Source organism: Mandrillus leucophaeus, unplaced genomic scaffold (genome assembly GCF_000951045.1).
Source record: "Mandrillus leucophaeus isolate KB7577 unplaced genomic scaffold, Mleu.le_1.0 Scaffold298, whole genome shotgun sequence".
Lineage (NCBI taxonomy): Eukaryota > Metazoa > Chordata > Mammalia > Primates > Cercopithecidae > Mandrillus > Mandrillus leucophaeus.
This window is the reverse complement of record NW_012103120.1, coordinates 2,134,051-2,161,180: the sequence shown is the minus strand read 5'-3', so window position 1 is coordinate 2,161,180 and position 27,130 is coordinate 2,134,051. Positions and strand designations below refer to the sequence as shown.

The 27,130-nt window shown below is 38.9% G+C and overlaps 1 protein-coding gene across 1 annotated transcript in view; it reads right to left on the bottom strand.

The window, feature by feature from the left end:
- NRCAM (neuronal cell adhesion molecule) overlaps positions 1–27,130 on the bottom strand; it is a 261,153-nt gene that overhangs the window by 79,341 nt on the left and 154,682 nt on the right. Inside the window, exons 4-9 of the mRNA XM_011986360.1 lie at positions 13,485–13,696; positions 11,301–11,318; positions 8,521–8,626; positions 6,263–6,459; positions 4,954–5,076; positions 76–246 (exon numbers count right to left, since the gene is read on the bottom strand). Of these exons, the coding sequence (XP_011841750.1) occupies positions 76–246; positions 4,954–5,076; positions 6,263–6,459; positions 8,521–8,626; positions 11,301–11,318; positions 13,485–13,590 (721 nt within the window). The 5' untranslated portion in view covers positions 13,591–13,696. The remainder of the gene's footprint in view (positions 1–75; positions 247–4,953; positions 5,077–6,262; positions 6,460–8,520; positions 8,627–11,300; positions 11,319–13,484; positions 13,697–27,130) is intronic.

The window sequence follows — 27,130 nt, the reverse complement described above, 5'->3', positions numbered from 1 at the left end:
GTATATAATAGTTTCTATATTTTGCACATATTGGTAAATGTATTGAAGGGCAGATTCAGGAAGCTGAACTCTTACCTGAAATCACCTTCACAGAAATAGGTTGCTTCTGCTGTATGGTTTGAGTATGATTAAATCTGGCATAACAGATATAGTCTTCGCGGGTGTCCTCTGGGAGGACATTGGAAAAATAAAGGTCCCCATTCAGACCTTGAGAAACTCTCTCACTTTGTGGAAGTCTTTGAAAGGCTGGAGAAAGGCAGAGAGATACCAGATTATTCCATCATAAAGTGGCTACCCTCCAAATTAGCAAGATATATGTATCTACTAATAGGTCTGTGAACCTCATTTGAATATTTTTTTCTCTATATAACTCTTTGGGTAAAAGCAAATAACTGTAAACAAACAAACAAACAAACAAACAAAAAAACACCTAACACACTAAAACTCTTAACTCTACTTCCCCGACAGTAACTTCTCCGGGGTGGGGTCAGAAGTGAGATTATACAGTGAAATGTTTTATTAAGCAAATGTAAACAAAATACGTTTTACAAAAAGTTGGTGTGACTTTTCCTAATATCTAAATAAGTCCCTAACCGTGAAGTACACATACACACATATCTTAGAAAATCATTAAGGAAGCTTCTAAAATTGTTAACATGAGTTGCATCTACACACAACGTTCAGAAACTAAATACCTGGAGAGCATCTAATGGTGAGCTGGGTCCTGTGCTAGGCACTGGGCATGCCAGAGTCCCAGCCCTGTCTGAGCTCATCATCCAGTTGAAGAATCAAGCAGCAAATGGCCAGCTGACAGTAACTGGGTGTGATGATGACGCTATTTATTTAATGCTGCAACCTGCCCCTCACAAGCTTCCTAAGCCCAGTTCCTCCACCTCTTCTACAATTCTTTTCTGAATTACTTATCACCTTCTGGCATACTACATATTTACTCATCATACATACGACTTATTGCCTGTTTCCTGCACTAGAATTTAAGGTCCAGGACAGTGGACACTTTCATCTGCTTTGTCCACCGGAACAGTGCCTGGCCTTTCATGGGGCTCCTTTAAATGTGCATTGAAGGATTAAGTGAGTAACCATCAGCACTCTGACTTTCCAGTGTCAAGCATAATAATTTATTAGCATTTCCCCTAAGATCCACTTAAGGAACTATCTTGCTTTAGGCAGGAGGATTTTGTTTCTCTTTTATGGACACATAATAAACTGTACATATTTGTGGGGTACGATGTGATATTTCAATACACATATACATTGTGTAATGATCAAATCATGGTAATTAGCATATCCATCACCTTAGACAGTTACCATTTCTTTGATGTGAGAACATTCAAAATCCTCTCTTCTAGCTATCTGAAATATACAATGCATTACTGTTAGCCACAGTCACCCTACTGTGCAATAGTATCAGAACGTATTTGCAGGGAAGATTTTCTAAGTGTATGAAGGATGCAGGGAGGTGGAACGACCAATCTGGGTGTGAGTTCACACTTAGCCAGCTAATGGACATCCTGAAGCTCCTTAGCCCACAGAGCCCTAACTGTGAGAGTTCTTCAGCTCTGAGGTGACAGAACTGAAAAAAGTCTCACATCCCAGTGGCCTCAGGCCACTCTGTCTCCTGGCAGGGTTTTTCCAGCGTGAGTGAAGCAGGTCTGCTCCTCCTGTAGCAGGTGCTTGATCTAATATTTCATGAAATGCAAGATTATAGTTAAAAGTCTGGAGCTCCCTCAGGCAGAAAAAGGCAGGAAAATGTGGAGGCAGAGCTTCAAAGAAAGAACACCAGTTCATCATGTTAACCAAATTATTGGTCAAGATGGCGGTTTGGTTGGTGGTTGCAAATTTATGGTTTTAAGCCATTAAGTCCCAGGAAAAGGACTGTTTTAACAATAACTCAAGCCCGGCTTGGTGGCTCGTGTCTGTAATCCCAGCACTTTGGGAGGCGAAGGTGGGTGGATCACCTGAGGTCAGGAGCTCGAGACCAGTCTGGCCAACATGGCAAAACCCTGTCTCTACCAAAAATATGAAAATCAGCTGAGCGTGGTGGTATGCACCTGTAATCCCAGCTACTCAGGAGGCTGAGGCAGGAGAATCACCTGAACCTGGGAGGCCGAGGCTGCAGTGAGCTGAGATTGCGCCACTGCCCTCTAGCCTGGGTGACAGAGCGAGACTCCATCTCAAAAACAAAACAAAACAAAAAACAAAAACAAAAACAAAAAAAAACCCAGAAGAATCAGGTACATTTTGTTTAACAAAGAGTTAAAGATAAAAATACATTTCTTGTCCTCTGTTTCTCCTGCTGTAGTAATAAAATAATAAATTGAAGGGTGTTGGCAGACCAAATGTTAGGCAATGGGACTTCATGAGGGTGGTGGCATTTTGCATTGCACTTGAAAAAAAAATGTATGCAGATAGGAATAACTTAATGTCATCTTGCAAGAAGTATGCTATATGGATCTAATTTTTTTCTCATATTGCAGGTGCAATTCCATTTGAAAGGTCAGATGCTTCACCAACAGCCTAGAATGAACGTGAGTGGAATATCTAGCTATATAATGTGGGGAAAAATTAGTTATATATTCAGATGACTCTGAGAGTTTACATGTGATATGTCTCTTTATTAAGCAAAAAGGTCATTATTTCTGAATGAGAACCAAGTACCAAATATTGAGCCTTATTTTGGCAGTAGCATTTGGAGACTGCTATTCTTAAAGCCATAAATCACTTATTTACATTTGGCTTACTACTTATTTTTGCAAAATGTGTAAAAGATTTATTTAGTTATATATTTGTTTTTTATTTCTTTGCATTACTTTACTTCCTCTGGGTGCTTTCATATAGGAGGAGCCAAAATGCATCCCAGAACTTAAAGTAAAATAAAAAAAAATTAAATTAAAAAAATTAAAAATGCAGATTAAATGTTAGAGCGAAATTTTCTCTTTAGTAATGTATATGTCTTGTGAGTGCACAGGCAATCAGGTCACTGTATTTCCTACAGATACTTTTAATTCATTCCCACCATTCCACCTAAAAGACTCTTAGCAGGGTTACCAGGAACCTCCAAGTTGTCAAATTCAGTAGTCATTTGTTAGTTCTCACATTATCTGATCTCTCAGGAGCATTTGAAATGGCTGATTATTATGTCTTTCAAAAATATTTTCTAAAATTATTATCATTATTTATTTTAGGGATAGTGTCTCACTCAATAGTGTCTCACTCTGCTGCTGAGGCTGAACTGCAGTGATGTGACTGTAGCTCCCTGCAGCCCCGAACTCCTGAGCTGAAGCAGTCCTCCCATCCCAGCCTCTCGATTAGCTGGGATTACAGTGTGAGCCACCCTGCCTGGTTAGTCCATCCTTCTGACACACATTCTTCACCTTGTTTCTGGGGACACCACTCTCTTTGTTCCTTTTTTCCTTCAGTGACTGCTGCTTCTCATCTGCTTTGCTGATTTCTCCGTGAGTTCTTCACCTCTGGAGGGCTCCTGGTCTCAGTCTCCCAGATTCTGCTCTCCTGCTCCCCAGATCCTCTCATCTAGCCCAGGCCTCTAGGCAGCACTTATGCACTAAGAATTCAAACATTGCTGATCATAGCCTGGAATCTTCCTTTTGACTCAGGTATCTCTGACTCTTGCTGGTGTCTTGCCATGAAATATCTTAGAGGCCTCTCACATCCCAAACTCTGGTTTCTCAGTCTCCAAGCAGAACCATGTGCTCCCTCTAAGGTAACATGCTGACCTATTAGCACAGGAAATTTTGGAGGGTGGAAGAGGCAGAGCAACAAACATGCCCTTGAGGACAGAAACAGGGGTAGACAAGTTTGAAATTGCCTAATGAATGGCTTCATTATCTCTGCCTTGGTTTCCTCATCTGGAAAATGGAAAAAATAATTGGACATGCCTCATAGAGTTGTTGTAAAAATTAATGAAATAACCCATGTTAAGCTCTTAGTAAAAGGTCTGACACTTGGTAAAGGCCCGATAACTATTAGCTATTTTTGGGGATTAAAAAAACAAACAGAAACATAACATATCCCCAACAGCCTGATTTCCTCCCTGCCATGGGTTTCTGGAAATGGCAATTCCATTTTATCATTTTGGAGTTGTTCAGTCTCCCAAGCTAGTTATCCTTGATTCCTCTCTCTCATGTTCCAACCTCTGCCCCAGTAAATCCTGGAGGATTGACCCTCAAAATGTATCCAGAATCTTGCCATTTCTTACCCTTTCTACTGCTACCACTCAAGTCCAAGTTACCAACAAATTTCATCTAGATTACAGCAGTGGCCCCAACAGTCTCTCCACTCTCTTTCGTCCACAATATTCTCTCCACATCAACTGAAGGGATACTGTTACTACTTATTTCAGATAAAGTCACTCCTTCAAGATTTCACTACTTCATTCCAAGCTAAAGCCAAAGTCCTTTCCATTGAGTCCCTCTGACCTTTCTTACCTTGTCCATCACCTTCCCCCTCGGCTCCTTCAGTCTGGCCACCTTGGCCTCCTTGCTTTTCTTTTTACACATGGCAGGGATGCTCCTTCCTTAGGGGCTAGCACTAGTGTTCCCTTTCTACTCAGATATTTAGGGGCATGGCTTGCTCTCTCATTTCATTAAGTCTCTGCTCAAAACTCTGCTTTTTTTTTTTTTTCATAGAACTTATTGCTAACAAACACAGATTTTCTAAATGTACTTATTGCATTTATCATCTGCCTCCTTCCCCACTCCCATCCTCTCCCACTGCAAAGAATACAAGCAAGGTACATAGTAAATGTTCAGTAAAATTGAGTGAATGAATGAGATGACATGTTATTTTATTTTGAGGAGCAGTTATTTTCCTGAGCATCTCTAAAACATTTTATGAATCACAAGAGGTAATAATGTATTATGACTGTAAACAATCCTAAGACCTTTAAGAAAGAAAGTTCATATTATCAAAACTTACAATTATCCATCCAAAATATTATAGGTGGTGGTAATCCAATTGGGGGTCTGCAGGGAAGTACTAAAGATTGACCACTTTGAAGTGTGATTGGTTCAAGCTTTTCTTTGGTCCACAATGGTGATCCTATTAAATAAAAAAAAACTTCTCAGTTATTTCTGCATTGAAAAGAACAAAAAGAAAGCACTACAAATACAGGCAAATTGAACTTTTGGAGAAATAATTTGTAATTTATGTATGCTAAATTAATGAGAAAATATTTTTAAATACAATGTTAAAAGAAAAAAAGTAAAAATTAAAACAAAATGTCAATTCTGATGCATTGCCACTGATAGTATAAATTCTCAGTCAGTGATTCCACAGAATTTATACTAAATATATCATCAGGAAGACAAACAATTTTGACACAAGCATGTTCTTCACAAAAGAATGGAAAACACTTAAATGTAAAAAGATTTGTTAAATAAAGAATTATACATCTATACCTTTGAATACCATAAAGTATTATATAAGTACACTTATTTATAAGATCACTATGGGAATATATATGATATGTCAAAAACTCAGAAAAGGTTGTAAGATAGTATTTCAGAAAATGAGCTGGTTTTAAACACATATATACATATCTGCCTAGGAAAAAATAGAAAGAATATTTGAGCAGTAGTTATTTCCTTGAATGGAAGGATTCATGAACAAATTTCTTTTTTGTTTATTTATAATTAGTTTTTCTACAATGAACATGTTTTATACCTGTAATAATTTCTTTTTAAAGAACCAGAACTGAAAAATGTGACTGTTATTTAAATACATGCTCTTAAGGTTTTTGAGAGGATTTTGGTACTAACCAACCATTGCAAAAAGAGCCTTAATAATATCAAGGTAGTGAGGACACTCCACTTCCAGTAAAATTTTGAAACGGAAATGATTAAAGAAATAGCATTTAGACCTTGGTCACCCATATCATACTGAATTTATTTCCATTTGGCTGTAGGAATTTCACTTTTACAGGAGATACATGAGAAATAAATAATTAGATGAACTCCAGGGAAGAAACACTTTTTTTTTTTTTTTTTTTAAACCCCAGTGTCTTACACAGGACTTGTATAAAAGATACATTGGATTAGTAAAGCATTAGGCTAAGGAGCTTCTCAGGGTAAGGTGGAAAGGAGCGATAATTTTCATGCAAAACAAAGTCAGAATATTGGAAGCAATTCCACTGCTTTCTTGAAGAGTATCTGGACGATGTCACAGAAGCTGAGTCTTGGAGCAATACTTTAAAAAGGGTCATGTTGGTTGACAAGTTTCCACTTACGGGATGGGCGGACGACAATGTTATTAGAAATTGCAGCTCCACGTTCATTCCTTGCTGTACACTGATAGACTCCTTCGTAGGTCTCGGCTTTCCCTTCGCTCATGATGTTAATTATGAGCGTTCCTGTGCCAGGCTTCATGGTGACCAGAGGGTCTTTATCGATGTCAAAATGAGTCCCATTACGGGTCCAGGAAAAGCTGCCCAACACACAAAGGGTTAACTGTATTAATGGTCCGGAAAAATGGGATTACTTTAACAAATTCCTAGCAGTTTTATGGGTTTCTAGAAATAATTACTAAAGTTTAATATTCAGTAAGAGAGCAATAAGACCTCATATCTAAAATGTTTCATTGAATCATGACCTGGAAAAAAAAGGGCAGGCTATACTTTTTAAGGTACCTGTCTTCTGTAGAACTAGCCCACATTTGACTCAATAAAGAAATCATGCACACAAATTGCCTGTCATTTTTCTAAGAAAATAGAAGGAGCAGGTCTCCCAGGTACACTCTCTTAGAGCTTTATTAGCATTTTTACTGTAAACTCCATTGTTCACAGAGTTGATAACCTATCTATAAAAATTTGCTTGGGGCTGAAATGTGACAAGACCTCTGCAAGTACTATTTATATATGATGAAAATTGATCAGACAAATTTCAAGTTACCAAATTGTGAAGTGTAGGCTGGGAGCAGGTTAAGAGATATAAGTTCCAGAGTGTCTTAAACGTTGCTTATTAAAAATAGTAACTCTACATAAAACACATTTTGGGAATTTTTAATTCTAGAGATGATTTTAAGAATCCCTTGGGAGGTATGCCCAACTGTCAACTGAGATTCCTCTTTCTCCATTTTATTCTTATAAAAGATTGACTTACATAAAAGTCACAGTGCTCATGTAATTAAATACTTAACAACTAGTCACAAATCAGTGATGGCCATGCTCATACAAAGGTACGAATCTCTAAACGTCACAGTGTTTTCTAGGGTCACTCAGATTTCCCTTCCCACTGCTTATCTTCATAGCTATCATTGTCACAACCAGGGCAGGAAGTCGTGGTGTGGATGCTACTGGCATCTTGTGGGCAGAGGCCAGGGATGCTGCCAAATATCCTGCAACGCACAGGACACTTACATCCCCTAAACAAAATATTATCCCACTCCATATATCAATAGTGGTGAAGAGGAGAAATCCTGTTTTACAGTGAGTTACAGAAGGCACTAATTGTGAAACTGAAAGGAAACCTCATCAAAGGATACCACATCAGGCCTTCTGTGAGACAGGTTTTCCATTAACATAGCCGAATATATTATTTTGAGGCAAACCTTTGCTGGAAGTTTTGACATAGTACATATTCAGTCCCAGTTAATTTTTTTCTTAGGGGCCAGTTTGTGATAATTTAAAAAGATCTGTAATAGACAAACTTGGAAATAAAATAACCAGAAACTTTCACTTCTTTATTATTTAAAAATCCATATTACATTTTAATAGCAATAACCCAACTCTCCAAAACTCCCATAAATGACTGGACAAGTTACAGATCATCCACTGTGACACCTTGAATAAGTTACTTAGCATTACCAGGCATCAGTTTCCCATCTATAAAATGTATTGGTTGGACTGGGTTATCTCTAATCTCTCTCCCAACTCTAAAACGCTTTGCAGTGATCTAAAATGCTATGCAGGATCCAAATGGCATGAATTCTCATGACTGAACTCTGCCAAGTTTGGAAAATCATTTAAGACTATTTTATAAACTGTTATAGAGACAGCAGAGATCTTGGAAGTCATCAAATTCAACCTCTTTATAGATGAGGAAATTAAAGCCCAGAGAAAAGGGATTTGCCTGTGCCTCCTTATGGCCATTAGTATCAAAACCTGAATTAAAAGGCTCTTTCCATAACTCCCCACTTTATAAGCATTTTGCAGAAAAGTGTGGGCATGAAAATGCAATAATATGGGTTTTCAAGAAGAAAAAATGGGCTCTACTTAAGCAGAGAGACAAAACAATACACCTACAAGTGAGACTTTAGGGATATGTGGGACCCAAGAAATTACCTTCAGTATCTTTGAAGGGCTGAAATGGGCTGGGATAGATGAACCAAAGGGCAATCTAGTGAGTCACAGTGAGAAATAGCCAACTAAAAAAGGAAGTGCTCTACATAGTCTGCCTTGTTTGATGGAAATTCCCAAACATATTTCTCTATTCAGAGAGATTTCCTGATTTATTCTCAGTACTATAACAAAGCAGAACGCATACTCACCTTGGGGGCGGTTTCCCTTTGGCCTCACACTGTATTACAATATTCTCCCGAGGGTCAATAATGTAATCTTTTGGAGACTGTTGAGTGATGGTTGGAGGTTGTACCACTTAATTGTAGGGAAAAAAAACATGTAAAAAAAAAATAAATCATTTAAAATCATAATAGTAGCCATTTTTTCCTGTATCAAAATCACTTACCTTAGACTAAATATGCTTCAAGTGTTTTTAGTAATTTCTAGTGTAGCAGCACATACTTCAGTAGATTTTTCTGCTAAAGGTCTGCTAAAACTGCAAAGTCAAGGCATAACTTTCTTTTGGTAACTATGTGCACTTGCAAAGTCCATTTTCCCACACTAAAAGTTTGGGAAAATAATTATTAATACAAGCCTAATATTAAGACAGTTTCTTTTCTGATGTAACAATGAGAAATTCTTTTGATTCCTTTGGTTCAAATGATGTTTTTCAGAGGAATTTAAGTTGTGAGGTAAATTTGCATCCAAAGAGTAACAGACTTAGGTCATTAGTGTGTGCTCATATAAATCAATATATGTTGGGAACAAATACATTTGAGAAGTTAATATTAAACAGACTGTTAAATTGGAGATGTGACTTCTCTTATCAGAGCCAGGAGGTAAGTAAATTAGGAACATAGATAAAAGAGTCTTATTTAGAAGACAAAGGGAACCGAGGAAGTTCTCTGTCCTAGGAGACAGTGTTTCCATTTGCTCTTCAAAGTTTATCTGATCTTTTATTATCAAATCCTGTGGGGAACCTGTTCTGACCCAGAACAATCTAATCTGAAGAAGGCTGTATCGGGACCACCAATGCTCTTCAAGTCGTTCTAAGATCACCGTGTCCTTCTTGTGAGATCACAACTAGTGTTATGACAGGAAGGGACTAAAGAATAATTTATTACAACCTCTTCTTTTCTTACTCAGGGCGGCAAAATGGCTTGACTAGGAAGGCACAAAGCAGAGATCTAAACAGCTAAAGTACAAATCAAAAGCTAGCCTCATTACTGTTACCATTTATTGTGTACTATTATATGCAGGGTACTGGGCAGTGTCAATTTCCCTTCCCTTTGGAATATGCCATCCCCCTCCTTGCCTTTCCAGCTGCCCTTCCCACCTCTGTCATGCATATAGAACCCTCATTTTTCTAGCCTAGTCAGTTTCCAACACAGACTAGCAGTGTGGTCTGATTGTTGAGCACTAGTCTGTTCATTTCTTACTAGCTGTGAGACTTCAAGCAAATTTCTTTTTTTTTTTTTTTGAGACGGAGTCTCGCGCTGTGTCACCCAGGCTGGAGTGCAGTGGTGCGATCTCGGCTCACTGCAAGCTCCGCCTCCCAGGTTCACGCCATTCTCCTGCCTCAGCCTCCGAGTAGCTGGGACTACAGGTGCCCGCCACCACGCCCGGCTAGTTTTTTGTATTTTTAGTAGAGACGGGGTTTCACCATGTTAGCCAGGATGGTCTCGATCTCCTGACCTCGTGATCCACCCGCCTCGGCCTCCCAAAGTGCTGGGATTACAGGCTTGAGCCACCGCGCCCAGCCTCAAGCAAATTTCTTAACTTCTGTAAGCCCTAGTTTCCTGAGAGGGAAAATAAAGTTTAAAAGTAGTACCTACCACCTAGGATAGCTGGCAGGATTAAGAAAATAATTTCTATAAAATTCTTAGTATATACCAATGCTATAATGGTTCAATAACATCAGCTATTTTAAAATTATTATCATAATCATTTTTATTTGGAACAGATTCACCTTTGAATGATCCTTCAGACTCTGGGAGTATATGGAGTTTGGAATAATGGAAGGAAGCCTGCAATTCCACATTCAAGGAATAGTGGCCATAGGGAGTCGGGGAGGGGATTCTCAGGAGTGACTCAGTTCAATTCCTTGTGCTTTTCTGGGGGTGACACAGGTACAAATCTGGTGGCTTCAAAGGCAGAGCTTCTATTCACAGGTCTGCAGCAGAGCTGGCTCAGATGCCACTCCTAACTGCCAGGAGTTTACTGTCTGGATATACCTCCTTAAACAGTGCTTGGGTCACCTACTAATTAACAAATGTTTTCCAGTAGCAAGAAAAAAAATGATTTTACATAATTTTTCTGGTTAATCTGACACCAAAGGAAATTATCAAATGCCTGAAAATTGACTATTTTTAAACTAGGTGATAAATGTCACCTAACTGTCAAAGGCAGTGGAAAGTTTTGCTTAGAGCAAGCCACTCAAAAACCATGTAGGTGGGAGCTGCTTATCTTTTGTCCACTTCAAGACAAGATTCAAATTCGCTGGGTTAGTCTACTGATGGCACCTAGAAATACTAGTCTACATAGTCACGAAGGCTCAAGAAGCATAAAAGGGTGTATAGCTGCTCTCTTGTGTAAAGCTTTTGCCTGCACCCACCTTCTAAAAGACACGAAAAGACCTATCTTTGTTCCAGAAAGCATTAATTAGCCTTTACAACAGATCAGCATTCTCTCTAAATTTTGAGAATTTTCTCATTGAGTTACATCAGATGTGAATAAAGCTTGGAAGTTAGTAGAGCAGCATACTGGTAAAAGAAAGAGTAACAGCCAAGTTTTCAGAATTCATGCAGATAATACATTACAGCTGCTTCTTGGTATTGAAATACAATGCTTAGCTACAGTAAACACACATGCTTAGAAAGACAAAGGTCACAAAACATGAAATTGTGCATTTAAATCACACTATTAATTCAAAAAGCAAAGACATGGTCAAATTTTCACACTGCCTAGTAATTTATAGAAGGACACTTACAGTCTTCAAGAAGTTTTGCTTTTTCCCCATCAATATCAGCAGGTAAGTGGGCAAAGAGGATTAAAGAAAATCAGATGTTAATAATAAGAACGTTAGAACTCTTAAGATAAAGGGGCATCTTGTCTATTGGATTTGATCTAAGAAAACCCGGATAGTGAAGGTTGAAGTTGTGAAGTTGCAAGAGGAAGAAATTTGCATTAACGGTTTCCTTTAATCTTGCAGCAGCTTTCCCACATAAACATATGGAAGAACAAAAGCAATACTGTAGGCAAAAAGAGTTCTTCCAGGAATAGGAATGGTGAATTCCATTCCATACATGTTGTGCTGGACAAGTAATTATGTTCAATTTGAAAAATAGCTGAAATCTACAATTAATTTGAGTTGTCACATACTGTGTAGTGTCTGGTCATATCATCCCAGACATCACTATGCATATGGTAATAACACCTAACAATGGGACATTGCTACAGCGACAATGCTCCATGCAAGCCAAGTCCAACACTAATTTTAGATTTTTATATTTCTATGGTTGATCTCCAAAGTTATTAATTGAACTTTTTAGACTGTTAGCAGATTTCTGCTTCAGAATTTCTCAGTCACTCAGGGGTTGCTGGTGCCCACACCAAGGAGGTGTTCATGTAGTGGAGAAAGGATGTAAGAAATAGGGGCAGGGAAGAAATTACATTAGCATGCAATTCAAATCATTCCATAGTGCTGCCTGTCGTTACTACTTGCAAAGGTTAATACAGGAGCACCTGGGTTTTTCTGTGACTTTCTTTTCATTATGGTTATGCCTCTTCTCCATTAGCAGTGATAATTGAGTTAGCCGTAGGTGACTGTTTCCCTCTGATGGATAGATTGAACAGTCAGATTAAGGGGGAATATATTTAATATGACAGAGAGCAAAAGCATTTCTCTCAAATGCTCTTCTTTCTCTCCTGTGTATCTGTCAGGGCAAATGCTTACTTAGGCATTCCTACTCCAATGGGCTTAAGCAGTTGTATATTTTTTTGAAAACTGAAATTAAGGTCATTGGATGAATTTTTTTTAAAAAATAAGAAAAGCATTGCATTTTATTGTACTTTATAGAAGCACAGCAAAAAGTCAACAAAGTGTGGGACAAACCACATTTCTTTCTAATGTCTTCCCACTGGCAGTTGCAACCTCTATGGCAATAATAATAATAAATAAACAAAAATGACATCCCAACAATTGAATAGCCCCAGGAAAGTGCTATCTTCCTTGCACCTTGGAAAGCTTGCCAAAGAGATATTCTATTCTGGAAGCTAATGGCTTCAAAGAGCTCATGCAGAGAAATCAATTCTGAAGTACAGTAATTGTCCAGATTTGAAATTTTGCTTTCCATTGCAGGAAAAGTGACCAGGTGGAACCTAGCATTATCTTTATTTTTTACAAACAGGCCACCCAGAGCAGGGAGAGCACAGTATATATCCTACTACGAGGAAAATGGAGGGCTAATACAGTAGCTGTTGTTTGGTCCACTTTAGTGTTTTTGCAAATTACTTGTATTTTCAGCAGTTGCATCTTGGCCTTTGACCACATTGTTTAAACCAAATAAGACTATTTGTTAGGCTCTAGATAATATACTTTTCCTGGTTCTAGACTTATATTTAAGATTCAAAATTGGAAAGTGAGATGCGCCTTGTCTGAATCAAGAGAAATTAATTATGGGGTGGTTTAGGGATTCCGAGGGGCATGGAGTTGGCAGAAGGAGTCTTCCCTCATCTTTGCAGAACACCCTCAGCATATGACGGGCAAGGGTAAAGGGTAAGGGGATGAGTGGGGAGGTCTCCATGATCATTTTAAAGTGGCTCATACAGTTTTCTTGCAGGACTGCTTCTCTAAAGAGCCACCTGTTGGGAAGATCAGGCCGCTTGCACAACTCAATCCTTCTCAGGCCATCCCCAGCAGGGCAGACAAAAGGCAACTGAGGGGGAAGAAGGAGAATGACAGGGAGGGAATTGTGCGTCTGACCGTTTCAATGGCCACTTCTACAGTGTGAATCTTTATAAACACCAGGTGCTGAAGGTAAAAGCCAAATTAATTTTGATTAGCTTTTCAGTATCACACAGACACCTTCTCCATTCACGCAGTTCAGAATGATGATAAATGCTGGGAGGCTTTGACTCCTGGGCCTAACAGCTTTAAAATGTTAATACTTACGATCAAGAGGTACTTCCAGTGCACTAATCATCTGGCACAGGAAGAGAATCAGGGGCAGTCTGCCCGCAGATAAGCGCTTCCTTTTCGGCATTATTTTAAGCTGCATTAGCTTAACTCCTGCTGAGACCCACACACTGAATTTCCTTTTCTTCTTTCACAAAAGATTTTGTGAAACGTTGTGTGCAACGTTTAAGTAATTTTCATGCGGGAAACTGAAAAAGGATAGAGTAGGAATAATAATTATAACGTATTAAAAAGAAGGAAATGAAGAGCGGAAGTCTGCAGCACAGAGAATTAGCCCTGTATTATACATGAACTCTAAACGAAAGTTAATTTTTAAATATTTAACTCTCAAGACTGGAATAATCATTTATTCATAAATCAGCTAAAATCAGTTCAGAGATATTAGTAGTGATGTGAAGCATAATCTGTCTACCATCCTTACGATTTTTCCATTTTAAATGGTATTTGTATTACGAGTGTTTAAATGGTATTTGTATTACGAGTGTCTTTCCCAACAGATCAGGAAAACTTGGCTTTTAAGCTGGTTAGAAAGCAATCACTTTGTGACTTTAGAGGGGAGGACTAATGGCTTCTCCATTCTACAGATTATCTCTGGGAAAGTTCAGGGGATTGTTGTAAATTTGCTTCAAAGCCAAAACACTAATTTACCAGATGAGCACTGACCATTCAAGTCTTCCCCATCTCCCACCTAGATTACAGCAACGAACCTAGCTGGGCTCTGAGTTCGGGCCCTTCCTCACTGTAGTCACCCTCCTTCACAGTGCTGATTAATTTTTTCTACAAGGCCTTCTCTGGTTAAATATTGGGAGTAGCCATATGTGATCCCTCAAATAAAGTCTAATGTATCTTTAAACAAGTACTTAAAAACCTCAGTGATCTGGGCTTAATTTATCCTACAAACCTGACTTCCTTTTATTTCCATATAACCATTTTTTGGTTTGATGATTCATTTCTGTTTTTCTTTCTTGTGTCAGTCCTTCGATATGCCCCAAATTTTCCTGCCTTCTTGTCTTTGATTATTCTATTTCATTTGCCTGGAATGCCTTTATCCACCATATTTTCTTATCAAAGTCCAATTTATTTCTTATAGATCAGTTAAAAGGTCACCTCCAGGAAACATTAGCTGATCACTCGAACTAGAAGTTATTTCACCACCACCCCTGATTCCCTGAAATTCCTTGCTTTAAACATCACATACATAGGCAGATATATATTAATAAAGAGACTGTGTACACATATTGTATACATGCTCTCTATTCCTCCAGGCAAGGATTTTGTCTCTCTCATCTTTGTAGCCCTCTCCCACCACCTAATACAGCCTGCCTTGCATATTGGAAGTGTCCATTGCAAAATGGAGAGCATGAGCACAAACATATTAATAGAAGATTGATATCCATCCCACAGCAAACTCCTACCTGAAATGATAGGTTTAATCATGTCCTCTCGTTAATGAAGAGAGGTGGGGTGACCAATGACTCTCTCAAGAAGGTGGGAGGGATGTTATTATTATAAACTGGTGTACCTCCCAAAAGTTGAAGCACTGAATTATTCATGTAATTTTTATTTGTATAATTGTATATTTTATGATGTCCATCTTTTCCAATAAACTGCAATTCTCCTCAGGGCAGGGATGGCATCTGTCCTATCCCCCACTGCATCCTCATAGCCCATCACAGTGCCTGGCACATGGTAGAGAGTAAATAAATATTTGGATAAAAAAAAATAAATGAAAGGAGAAAAGGGGAAAGAAAAGGAGACTTTACAATCTTTGAAGCTGAGGTTGCATTTGGAGTCTGACTATGATCTATCCAAGGCTGTATTTATATTTATACTGCTTGGTTTAAAAACCAATCTTTTGTTAATATGATCAAATTAGTTGTATGATCATGTCTGTGTGTGGAATAGTGCTTAAATGTCAAAAGGAAAATGAAATAATCCTAATAACATATTTTGTTAGCAATCAAGTTCTGATTTGAACATGATTAAAATTGTAGTAGGACACTTCTTGCAAAACAAATTTTAAAATAATATGCCAGGCCGGTTGTGGTCACGCCCATAATCCTAGCACTTTGGGAGGCCGAGGCGGGTGGATCACCTGAGGTCAGGAGTTTGAGAACAGCCTGGCTAACATGGTGAAACCCCGCCTCTACTAAAAAGGCAAAAATTAGCCAGGCGTGGTGGTGGGTGCCTATAATCCCAGCTACTTGGGAGGCTGAGGTGGGAAAATTGCTTGGCTGCAGTGAACCAAGATTATGCCACTATGCTCCAGCCTGGGTGACAGAGCAAGACCCCATCTCAAAAAAAAAAAGAAAAAAAGAAGATGCTAAACATAAACATTATACTTACATAAATATTATTTTGTGAATAAAACATCCATATTATTTGGCTTCATTTAAGAGCCAGGAAATGTCTTTCCATATTATAATATCCAAACATTCATGTCCGGTAAGCATTGAGACGTAGGTACAGAAGCTCACTCAACCATTTCTGAACAAATACAAACCAGACTATCTTTCTGTGAGTGCAAAGCACATCTAGATCATTTAGTCAAATTTAATTAGGTCTCTCATGAGTTTTCGGTTGAAACACTGATTTTCAATTCACATAAGCTTTAGGGAAGTTAAAAATAAATGTAACAAATGGCACGAAAACATGCGGATCTTACATATTATACATATTAAGATAAAGCGAAAGAGCCAGACTCTGAAAACGAAAATGGTTTGTCTGATTTCTGTGTCATGCTAATGGAGATTATTGGACTTAAGTGCCAAGTTCTCCAGAAAGGGGGAGAACTAATATACTTTCCAATAGATGTACTAATAAATTGTAACACCTGTAAGATCTTAAACAGCTACATACAATTTCTGTTGTAAGTTCTTCATGTATTTTGCCTGGATGCATTAACTATTCACCCCCCAATATAGAGAAAATCATTAGACAAATTCATATAAAAGAAAGTATCAATCAACCTCTATGCTTTTTCAGAGTATACATGGAGTAAACTATTACACATCAAATCACAGTGTTTTATAAAGAAAAAAATTGCATTTTTAAGAAAAACTGAAAGCACTTACTTAAAGAGACATAAGTAAATAAATCCTCATACTGCTGGGAGGTCATGAACCACGATAACTGAAGATGAGGGTTCTCCTCAGAAGTTTTAAGTTAAACTGTACCATTAGCCACAAATCATCTCTAGTGTAGGTTCTGTTAGAGGAGGACGAAGCAATGGTCCAGCCCATCCTCTGGCTCCTGCTCATGGAAAATCACCCACTCCTGTGACGTATGCCCTTATAGGTGAAAATCCAAATGCCTAAGGACATCATTAAGTCCCTAGCACTCAATCAAACTGAAAATCAAATAGAGCTACAGAAGACGTAGCTTTCTCTCAATGAGAGTAATGTACTCTGCACACTGCACCAAGAAAAATCACTGCTTTGCACTCTCGATATTGACGTCAATGCCTTGACTCAGTAGGAGCCCATCTGCCTTGTACTTTACCTTGGAAAATGATGGTCACTCTTCATTAAGTGAGAATCATGAACTAAAACTAAATTGTTAATGTAATTATACTACATTGAACAAAATTCCAATTTGAAATAGCAGCACGATTTTTAATCAAGGCTAAGGAATACGCTAGTGCAATATAGCTTACAATGTACAAAAAATATTTGCCATAGACATTTTAAAGCATGATTGAATGAGATAAACGGTAGGTTTGTCTTCTAAAAAACAGATCACCCTGATACTTAAAATCACACATACTGCTAAAAGGACTGAGAGTAATGATAAACAGCAGAGTCTTTTCATATCTCATTTAATTTAACTCCATTCAAAGCAACTTTTCGTATGTTACCTATAGAACCTGTGAAACAGAAGGGGGGAAAATCCCTTCTTTAGTAAACTTTTGATCATTAGAAAAGAAATGCAATTCAAGGTTCCCTTATTTCTTTTGCCTCAAATTCATATTAAACCACAGAGCAAATATTACCCTGAATTACTCTGTATTTCAAAAGAAAACCCGACAGTTTTGACAAAGGATTCACATCAAGCCTGAGAGAAACAGCTCTCCTGTTGCTTACTTAAGAAATCTTATCTTTAGAAAGAAAACAAAACCTTTCTTTTTCTCTCAAATGAAGGACAAAATTCTTTTAATTTAAAAAATCAGCTCTCTACCAGAATTCGAAGACCATGCATTACTCGCCATTTCATTCTGCTATATTTGGGCTTTTCAGCATCCCAGCATGGGTGGGTTCCATGCTCTTTGAACACATAACATGATCTACACTCTCCAAGTAGATAAACAAATATGCTTATGTGACTAGATGCCTTTTGACACACTAATTATTGCTCTGATGCCTCATCAGTGGCTTGCCTCATTGACTGGGCAACTAAGTGGCTATGATACCATCTTGACTGTGAAAGACATTTTTCAGCAGTCAACTTGGGGACGGTCACTTTTTATATTTTAAACATTCACCATAAGGAAGAAGCACACAAATGCACATCTCTGGCCCGTGCTGTGCTTTTCAATCACAGATTTTGAGTCTGAGACTGTGGAGGAAAGGTTAGCGAGAAATGGACAATGATGACTAATAATCAACACATCAACAGAGTCACAGTTACGTCTACACCAATACACAATCATGAGTGCACCTCAGAAAAAAGTAGTCTGGGATAACAGGACTATAGAGATGATAATGATCAAACAAGACACACTGTGTGAAGCTTTAAGGATCATGTTTCTAATTTCCTCCAGGTCCAAAGGAATCTTCCACAGTAGAGCCTCTACAAGGAATGTAGTAACTAGAACTTGGAATAGTACCTAAGGAATGGTGAACAAAGAACAGGTGGTTTTTACCCAAATAACAGATAATGGAACAACACCCTGATAATAGCTCAAAATCTCTACTCCTCAGAGCACTATAACTAATGATCTTATTTGATATTCATAAAAACCCCAGAAAACAGAAAAACAGGTATTTCTACCTATTTAACAGACAAGAAAATAATCCAGTCATGATGGCCACCATTCACTGAGCCTTTTCCATGTGCCAGGCACAGCGATGAGTCTCCTCCAGGCATTAACTTATCTTCCCAACAATCCCAGAAGGTAATTTCTATTACATTTCTCAACTTACTGATAAGGAATTCAAGGTGTAGGATGGTGTCACCTGATTAAGTGTCACGTGATATGTGAAGTACCAGATCTACAGCTCCAGTTCTGGAAGGTTCTGGAGCTTTTAGCCATCTCACACTGCCACACCCCGAGAGGTCCCTAGTGTTTCCCTCCCGCCTATGTCCTCTTAATTTGTAATTAGTCAATAAGCAAACAGAATTACCAAGTTTAGTTACCCATATTAAAAAAAGAAAACCTCTAACGGTTTCTGAATGTCTATGGAAGATCTTCACAATATTGCCCATGGCACAACTTTAGGAGCTTCTTCACACCAGATTCCATGTGAATAGGACCCCATGGACTTCTACCACATGTGGGCCCTGGCCTTCTAAAGGAAGAACAATTTAAGACAATGTAGACAAGATGTATTTTAAAAAGCGAATTTTAAAAGTAGGCATTGTGTGCACACAGTACAATATTCATAAAGTACAAAAGACCATAGAATGCAAAGTAAGCAACCAGCAATCCCCTTTCTCCCGGAGGAAGCAGTCCTTATTACCAAGTTTTGTGAATCTTTCCAGAGAGAGTTCAGGCATAAAGAAACATAAAAAATATATTAAGCAGGCTGGGCACGGTGGCTCACGCCTGTAATCCCAGCACTTTGGGAGGCCAAGGCGGGTGGATCACAAGGTCAGGAAATTGAGACCATCCTGGCTAACATGGTGAAACTCCGTCTCTACTAAAAATAAAAAATAAAAAAAAATTAGCTGGGTGTGGTCGTGGGTGCCTGTAGTACCAGGTGCTTGGGAGGCTGAGGCAGGAGAATGGCGTGAACCCAGGAGGCAGATTGTAGTGAGCCGAGATAGTGCCCCTGCACTCCAGCCTGGGCGAAAGAGTGAGACTCCGTCTCAAAAAAAAAAAAAACAAAAACAAAATATATATACACACACACACACACACACACACACATACACACATATATAAAATACACACACACACATATATATAGAGAGAGAGAGCGAGCAATAATTTAAGGACATTTTAGATTTAGAAAATTATTAAAAAGCTTTTGGGACACTGACATTAGATTATCAAAAATACCAAGGTCTTTTTGAATGAAATCTAGTTATTTGCAACACACATGATCATCTGAATACAGGATTTTTCACATCTCTTTTACTTAGCACAGCAGCAACAAGAAAGAAAATAGAACAATATGAGGCAATGATGTAACTGAGAGATCTAAGACAAACGATAAAGCATGGTTAATGAAAAGCTCATGTGTGTTAGACTAATAGCAACCCTGACCGAGGATAACACCTGTTCCACACTTTCCAGGCTTGTCCGGCCAGCTATCTGATGACAGTTGTCAGGATTGGCTTCTGGGATGAGAGAGCTGATTGGAAAAGAAAAGATGTTTGGGGAAAAAGAGGAAGGAACTAGTTCTTTGCAAAGGAAAGGGAATTTCCTTCTTCATCCCACCTTCCAATTCAATCACAATTCACTAAACAGAGTGGGGAAGGGACTGCTCCACTCTGAATGCCTGCCATGCTCACAGTCTTTCTTCTGCATTGACCTCATCACTCTGACCAATGCAAAAAGAATCAGGGTGGGTGTTCAGCCTTTGTCTGAACAAAGGCAGGGAGCCATGTAGAGCCTGTGAGTTGACTTGGCTGCTCGTGAGGCACTGAAGAGTGACCAACTAAGTGGTAACAAATTCCTTTCTCATAGAGAGGGTGAATGTGAGACAGAGAGAGAGAGTGAGTCAGTGGTTTGGAGCAGCAACAAAAGCCAAAGGTCAAATAGAGGCAAGGCAGTAGGAGCAAGCATGAGTAAGCAAAAGATATGAGGCATTGAGTGCAGAATGAAGCCAGTGGGCGGCAGAGGATCAATAGAAACAGAGACAGAGAAGAGTTGAGTGGTCATAACATCAGCAGAACACTGGATACGTGATAACAAGCATCTTCTACTCCTGCACTACAATCACCAGGCCTCTAAATCTCTTGGTACCCCCAAAAATGTTCCAATTATCTGTGAAGTTTGCTACAGTAGTGACTGAGGTTGAGACATCTTCCTGTCTTTTTCCAGTCTTGTGTATTCTATAACAAACTTTCATTAATATGGTAGGTAGACTGTTGCATTGGTGGCCCCAGGAAGCACCTTTCCCAGTATCCACGCCCTTGCATAGTCACCTCTCACAATGGCTGTGGGCTTGGCCATGTCACATGCTTTGGCCAGTGGGATTTTTAGCAAGCAATATGTGAACAGAGGTGTGATGACCATTTGCACACTGTAGCTTATCCTCTTGTAATGTTCCCTCTGGGAAGTACGAGCCATACTACTGATGATAAGAAGCTAGTGGAAAGAGACGCTGGGAGATGAGAGACCATCCTGAACTCTGGCCCCAGCTGAGCTCCCAGCTAAAAACAGCTGAGCCAGTGACTTTTTAAACTACATGCAACAGAAGAACCATCCTGCCAACCCTGTGGATTATGAGAAATAATAAACTGTTGCTGCTTTAAGTCACAAAATTTAGGAATGGTTTATTATAGCCATAGATATCTGCAATAATGAATTAAGATAAACTGAGATTGGCTGTTTCTTGCAACCAGAAACATACTAACAGGCACATTTAGGAGGACTGATGATCCAAATGTGCAGGTCTCACGGCTGAACCTAAATTAGTAAATAGTGTGGTGATGTAGACTTCTCTTCAAAACGAATCTATCCTTTTTGGTTTTTCTAGATACTTCTCCATATATATGTTGGTGCAGCCAAAGGGCACATACTTAACTTACATTTCTCACACAAACTTATAGTCAGAATAAATAGAAGGTGGTTAACACTGACCATTATTTTAGCATAAATTTGTTTATGCTAAAATATTATTTTAGCATAATTGTAAATTATGTCTAATTTATTGTCTTAGGCATTATATTAATTTATTTCTAATGTAAAATAGCAAAGATTAAGGTAGAGAACAGGATGAGAGAGTCCAATATTGTTAGTCTACCCCTCCTACTTTCCCATCTCCATGGATCATACTAGAACTCTGACTGAGCTCAGCCTCAGCTTCTATTCTTCTCACTGTCCCACAAGATAGGCAATCTGGGGAAAGCAGGAAGGAGAGAGGGGCAGGCCAAACCACAGGGACAGGCCTCTTCCTTCCTCATAAGGTCCACTTCTCAGCTGATTCCCTTCAGATTAGAAAATAGAAACAAAGTTCCATTTAAAAACAAAAATGGAAAGTAGGAAACTGCTCTAAAAGTGAGGTCTGAGAAATGAAAATTTAATTCTGAATATGGGTCTTCAGAGCAACATATTCAGAAACATTTGTAGAGTCACTGAAACAAGCTCTAGCTGTATTTATATTGCTGTAAACTGAGATTTCTACAAATACCACTGAGAAGACGTAAGGATTGGAAACAGTTTATTAAAAACTTCAGCAAAAAAAGGCATAATTATAAATTATGTCTAATTTATTGTCTTAGGCATTATATTAATTTATTTCTAATGTAGAGTAGCAAAGATTAAGGTAGAGAACAGGATGAGAGAGTCCAATATTGTTAGTCTACCCCTCCTACTTTCAGGATATTAATATTCTAAACATGCTATACCTTATACACTTGTCAAGAAAACAACACATGGCAAAATGGCAGCCATTTAATAGTAAAAAATAGCATTTTGAAATGCCAGGCAGGCTAGTCTCTTTTGAAAAATATTGTGTCACATTTCAAAGATAAACCCTACTATGCTTGCTGAATGGTATGAACCAGTCAGGGTAGGGACGCAGTGCACAGGTCAAAATCTCAATGTGTACTCCTTTCCTAATGAGTGTGAAGGGTACTAATGCAGTGAGAAGAGAGAGCAGGAGAGAGATTAACCTCATGGTAGAAGTCCATGGGGTACTATTCACATTCTACTCCAGTAAGAAATTAACCTAGAAGTCTCAGTGCTTAACATAATACAGCTGATACTTCTCCTGTTCTGTTGTCCAGTGTGGGTGTGCAGGCACCTCTGCTCAAGGCTGACAGAGGTGCCACCATTTTGTGATGCTGCCATCTTAACAAATGTCTTCCAAAGTCCATGCTCTCTTGCTCTTACCTTCCTCCAACTAGAAGTGATACATACATCTTTTGCTCACAATCCATTGACCAGATGTAGTCAATGACTCCAATCACCCGAGAGTCTGGGAAATGCTGGGGTGTGGGTGGAATATTTAGTGAGCACTAGTATTTCTGCCACGGGGAGCATGGGCTATTCACAATCAATCCGAAGTGCTTTTTCTGGAAAGGGTTTCAGAGTGACATCCTAGAGGATGGCCATCTTATTGTTTCATTTCGGCGATTACTCAGGGAGCAGGATGATGATGATGATGATGATGGGCTGTGTGGGTGCTAGCTGGTTGAAGCTACCTCCTCTGTCTTCCTCCCAGATGCATCTATGAATCATTCTTTTCTATAACTTGTGCTTCCCCCAAACAAGGGCCTGAGCATGTGGGTTGGGGAGGCAAAAGGCCCAGATTTGCCAAACTCAAAGGGCATCACTCCCAACATGTCACAGATTCCTATAATCTTCCCAGCCACATTTCAAAATACATTCTGCCAAGGTATCCAGGCTCTCTGTAATCATAACAGAACCAGGAAAGTGAGAAATAGAGACGGACATGACATGAAGAATTGTATTTTCCACTTGCTATCAGTGCAGGGGAAGGTATATTTTCACAAACCAAATAGCTGAAAATTCTTCATTCCAGCCAGAGGCTGTTCCATATAAAGAACAAATTTCAGTCACTTACTGATATGCATGTCGTATTATAAAGAACTTGCCAGGAAAACAGCAGAGTAATGCATGAAATATTTAACTCCTGGTGCATTTAATTTTCTTTATACAGGCTATGTGAATATCTGCCTTTATAAAAAATAATCAACGAGTGGCCATTTGTTTGTAAGAAAATTTATCAGGTTTACCCCAAAGAGCATCCCTCTCCCAAGCATTTAGAATATAAATCAGTTTCTTGGAAGTTAAATATTAACTCCTCAGGAGACCATGTCCTCTGTGGAAGGTAAGTACACAGAAGAATGAATGTCAGAAACAACATTCTCTGTACTGTGAGATTTAATCAACCCAACAATTTAAGAGCTTTGGAATATTCTGCTGTCTCTGCTCAATTCTGCTGTCTGTGACTTCTCAGGAACCACTTTTTCTATAAAACCACACTCTCTTTTCACCACCACTTAAATGGACTCCATAGAAAGAATATATTCCATTGTGATGATTTGAAAGACATGTCAATTCAAAGAGCAGTTTAGGTAGAAATAGAGCGACCATACAATCCACAATTCCACTGCTCGGTATATACCCAAAAGAAGGGAAATCAGTATATTAAAGAGATATCTGTACTCCCAAGTTTGTTGCAGCACTATTTATAACAGCCAAAATTTGAAAGCCATCTACGTGTCCAGCAACCCATAAATGGATAAAGAAAATGTAGTACTTATATATAATGGAGTACTATTTAGCCATAAAAGAGAATGAGGACAGGCTCAATGGCTCATGCCTCTAATCCCAGCACTTTGGGAGGCCAAGGCAGGTGGATCGCTTGAGCTTCGGAGTTCAAAACCAGCCTGGAAAACAAGGCAAAACTCCATCTCCACAAAAACAAAACAAAACAAAAAATAAGCTGGGCATTGTGGCAAGTGCCTATAATCCCAGCTACTCAGGAGGCTAAGGTAGGAAGACGGCTTGAGCCTGGGAGGCAAAGGTTGTAGTGAGCCAAGATCGTGCCACGGTACTTCAGTCTGGGCAACAGAGCCAGATCTTGTTTCAAAAAAGAAAAAAAAAAGAGAGATCCTGTTATTTATAACAACAAAATAAGCCAGGCACGGAAACACAAACATCACATGTTCTCACTTATTTGTGGGATCTAAAATTCAAAACAACTGAACTCATGGAGGTAGAGAGCAGAAGAATGGTCACCCGAGACTGTGAAGGGTAGTGGGAGGGTGGTTGGGGTGGAAGTGGGGATGGTTATTAGGTACAAAAAAAATTAGAAAGAATGAATAAGACCTAGTATTTGATAGCACAACAGGTTGATTATAGTCAATAATTTAATTGTACATCTTAAAATAACTAAAAGAGTATAAATGGATTGTCTGTAACACAAAGGATAAATGCTTGAGGGGATGGATAACCCATTTTACATGATGTGATTATTATGCATTGCATGCCTCTATCAAAACAACTCATATACCCCATAAATATATACACCTACTGTGTAGCCACAAAAATTAAAATTAAAAAGATTTTTGAAGTTTTTTAAAAAAGAAAAAGAAAAACTAAAACCAAAGAGCGGTTTGAAATGTCCTCAGGTAGAAGTATTTTTGGCCAAAGTATCTAGCCTCCTAGAAGAGTCAGGACAGAAGAGCCTCTGGCTTTTATCAAAGTTGCTTGATAAGAATGTTAAACCTAGAACGACTGCCTCTCTGTGTCTTTTCAGTTTAATTTTCATGGACAATTTTGTGTGAGTAAACGGAGCATTTATTTTCTAAAGATAAATATTTATACCCTCTGGAAAGAAATATGGGGAGTAAGAAAAAAGTGAGATAAGGAGGACAAAGAAAAAGCAAGGAAAGAAGAAATGTCATGGAAGTAATACATTTCCAAGTTATGTTGTGCTTATTCTTATCATTTTTATTCTGAAATTGTGGTAGTCCACAAATAAACTGGGCTAAAAATACTTACAAAAAATAATTTCTTTAAATATATTAAAGGAATCACAAAGATTTCAAGAAAAGCTTTACTAGAAGATTCCCTGTAAGGGATTATGCTTTGAAGGTCTCTAAGGTCTGCCTTCCTAGACTTAACACTGAATTATGAGAGCCAAATCTGCTCTAATAGAAATGGAGTCAAATAAACCAGCCACCAGTAATGATGGTCACTGAGATGCCAGCACAGAGGGAAAAACCAAGACCAGAAATGGGAAGACAGCTAAAAATTAGATCCTTTGGGGCTGCTGGTTGTTGGGTCTAGGCACGAGCAGGAATGGGGAAGTGAGGACCAGCCACAATGTGCTGTCTCAACCAAGGGAAGAATGAGGTGAGCAGGCCATGCAAGTTTGCCCAGTCCCCTCTCAGAGAGGAGTGGGCTCAGGACTCTCAGCTGAAGTTGCGCAGTGGGTTCTGGGTGGCATCACTTGCTGCACCTGTGTCCAGTGGGGCCAAGTTGGATAATACGAGAGGAGGCAACATTCTGGGGAGAAGGTGATTCAAAAGTCTGGCAGAAGTGAGCTATGATCACATCACTACACTCCAGCCTGGGTGACAGGGCAAGACTGTTTAAAAACAAAATTAAAAACAAACCAGAAAACAGAAAACAAAAGCCTGCAGAGCATCCAACAGAGTTTACAAATGAAAGGATTGGGTAAAGAAGGAAATTCAGGGAGGTGGCAGCAGAAAGACTACCAGGGAGACCACTAAGAATAAGATTTGAGACTAAGGGATGTGGGAGACAGAACCTACAGATATCGTTAGAGCTGGAAAGAATAACTGCATATAATTTTTGTGAGGTATCGGGTGTGGGTGTTGCTCAGGAATGGGCAGAAGAAAAGGTCCTACTCCTGCGTGGTCAGCTGGCTGAGGATTAAGCGGCAAAGTTGGGTGGCTTCTTGCCTGTCAAAGTTGAATGCACCTCACTGAGCAGCTTCTTAAAAATGTCCAGTTAGTCTGTCTGAGGAAGGCTTTCCAAATTTAGGTTTCTATCTCCTTTGAGAATTTTAAATAAGACTATTGTAGGCCCTTGCTAGAGTATAAAACACTAATTGTTACTCTCCAACTCCTCTCACAAGCCTTGCAGAGAAAACAGTTTTTATTTTTTGGAAGATCTAAACGTATTCTATTCTATTCACATGTATTCTCAAACCTAAAATATAAGTTAAAAAAATTCTCAAACCTAAAATATAAGCTTCCAGAAATAGCTGTAGAGGGCCTGTTAATACTCAGCAGGAGCTTGGTTTTAACTTCTGTTTTTTATCAAAGTTGGTTATAAGAATAAGAGGTAGATAAATCTCAGTGTCTTCTCTGTCCATTTAACTAAGTCAAGACACCTAGTTCTTCTGTACAGATTCTAAGCCATCAGACAAGCTATCAAGCAAGATGCAGGAAAAACAGTCATGTCTGAAAGATGTACTTTGGTTTGAACTGAGAGCAAGGGTTTGGATGGAGATGAGCTGTTCTTTATACATTTCTGCGAAAATGTTGCTCAAGATGGGGAAGCTACATTGGATGCTGAGCATTTTAAGTGGAAGGCAAGCCTACAAAATTGAGAAGAAAGTGCAGGCTGCTGTGCAGAGGCAGGAATGTCTGAGTAGACTTTCAGACCAGGACATTTCTTTTTTTTTTTTTTTTTTTTTTTGAGGCGGAGTCTCGCTCTGTCGCCCAGGCTGGAGTGCAGTGGCCGGATCTCAGTTCACTGCAAGCTCCGCCTCCCGGGTTTACGCCATTCT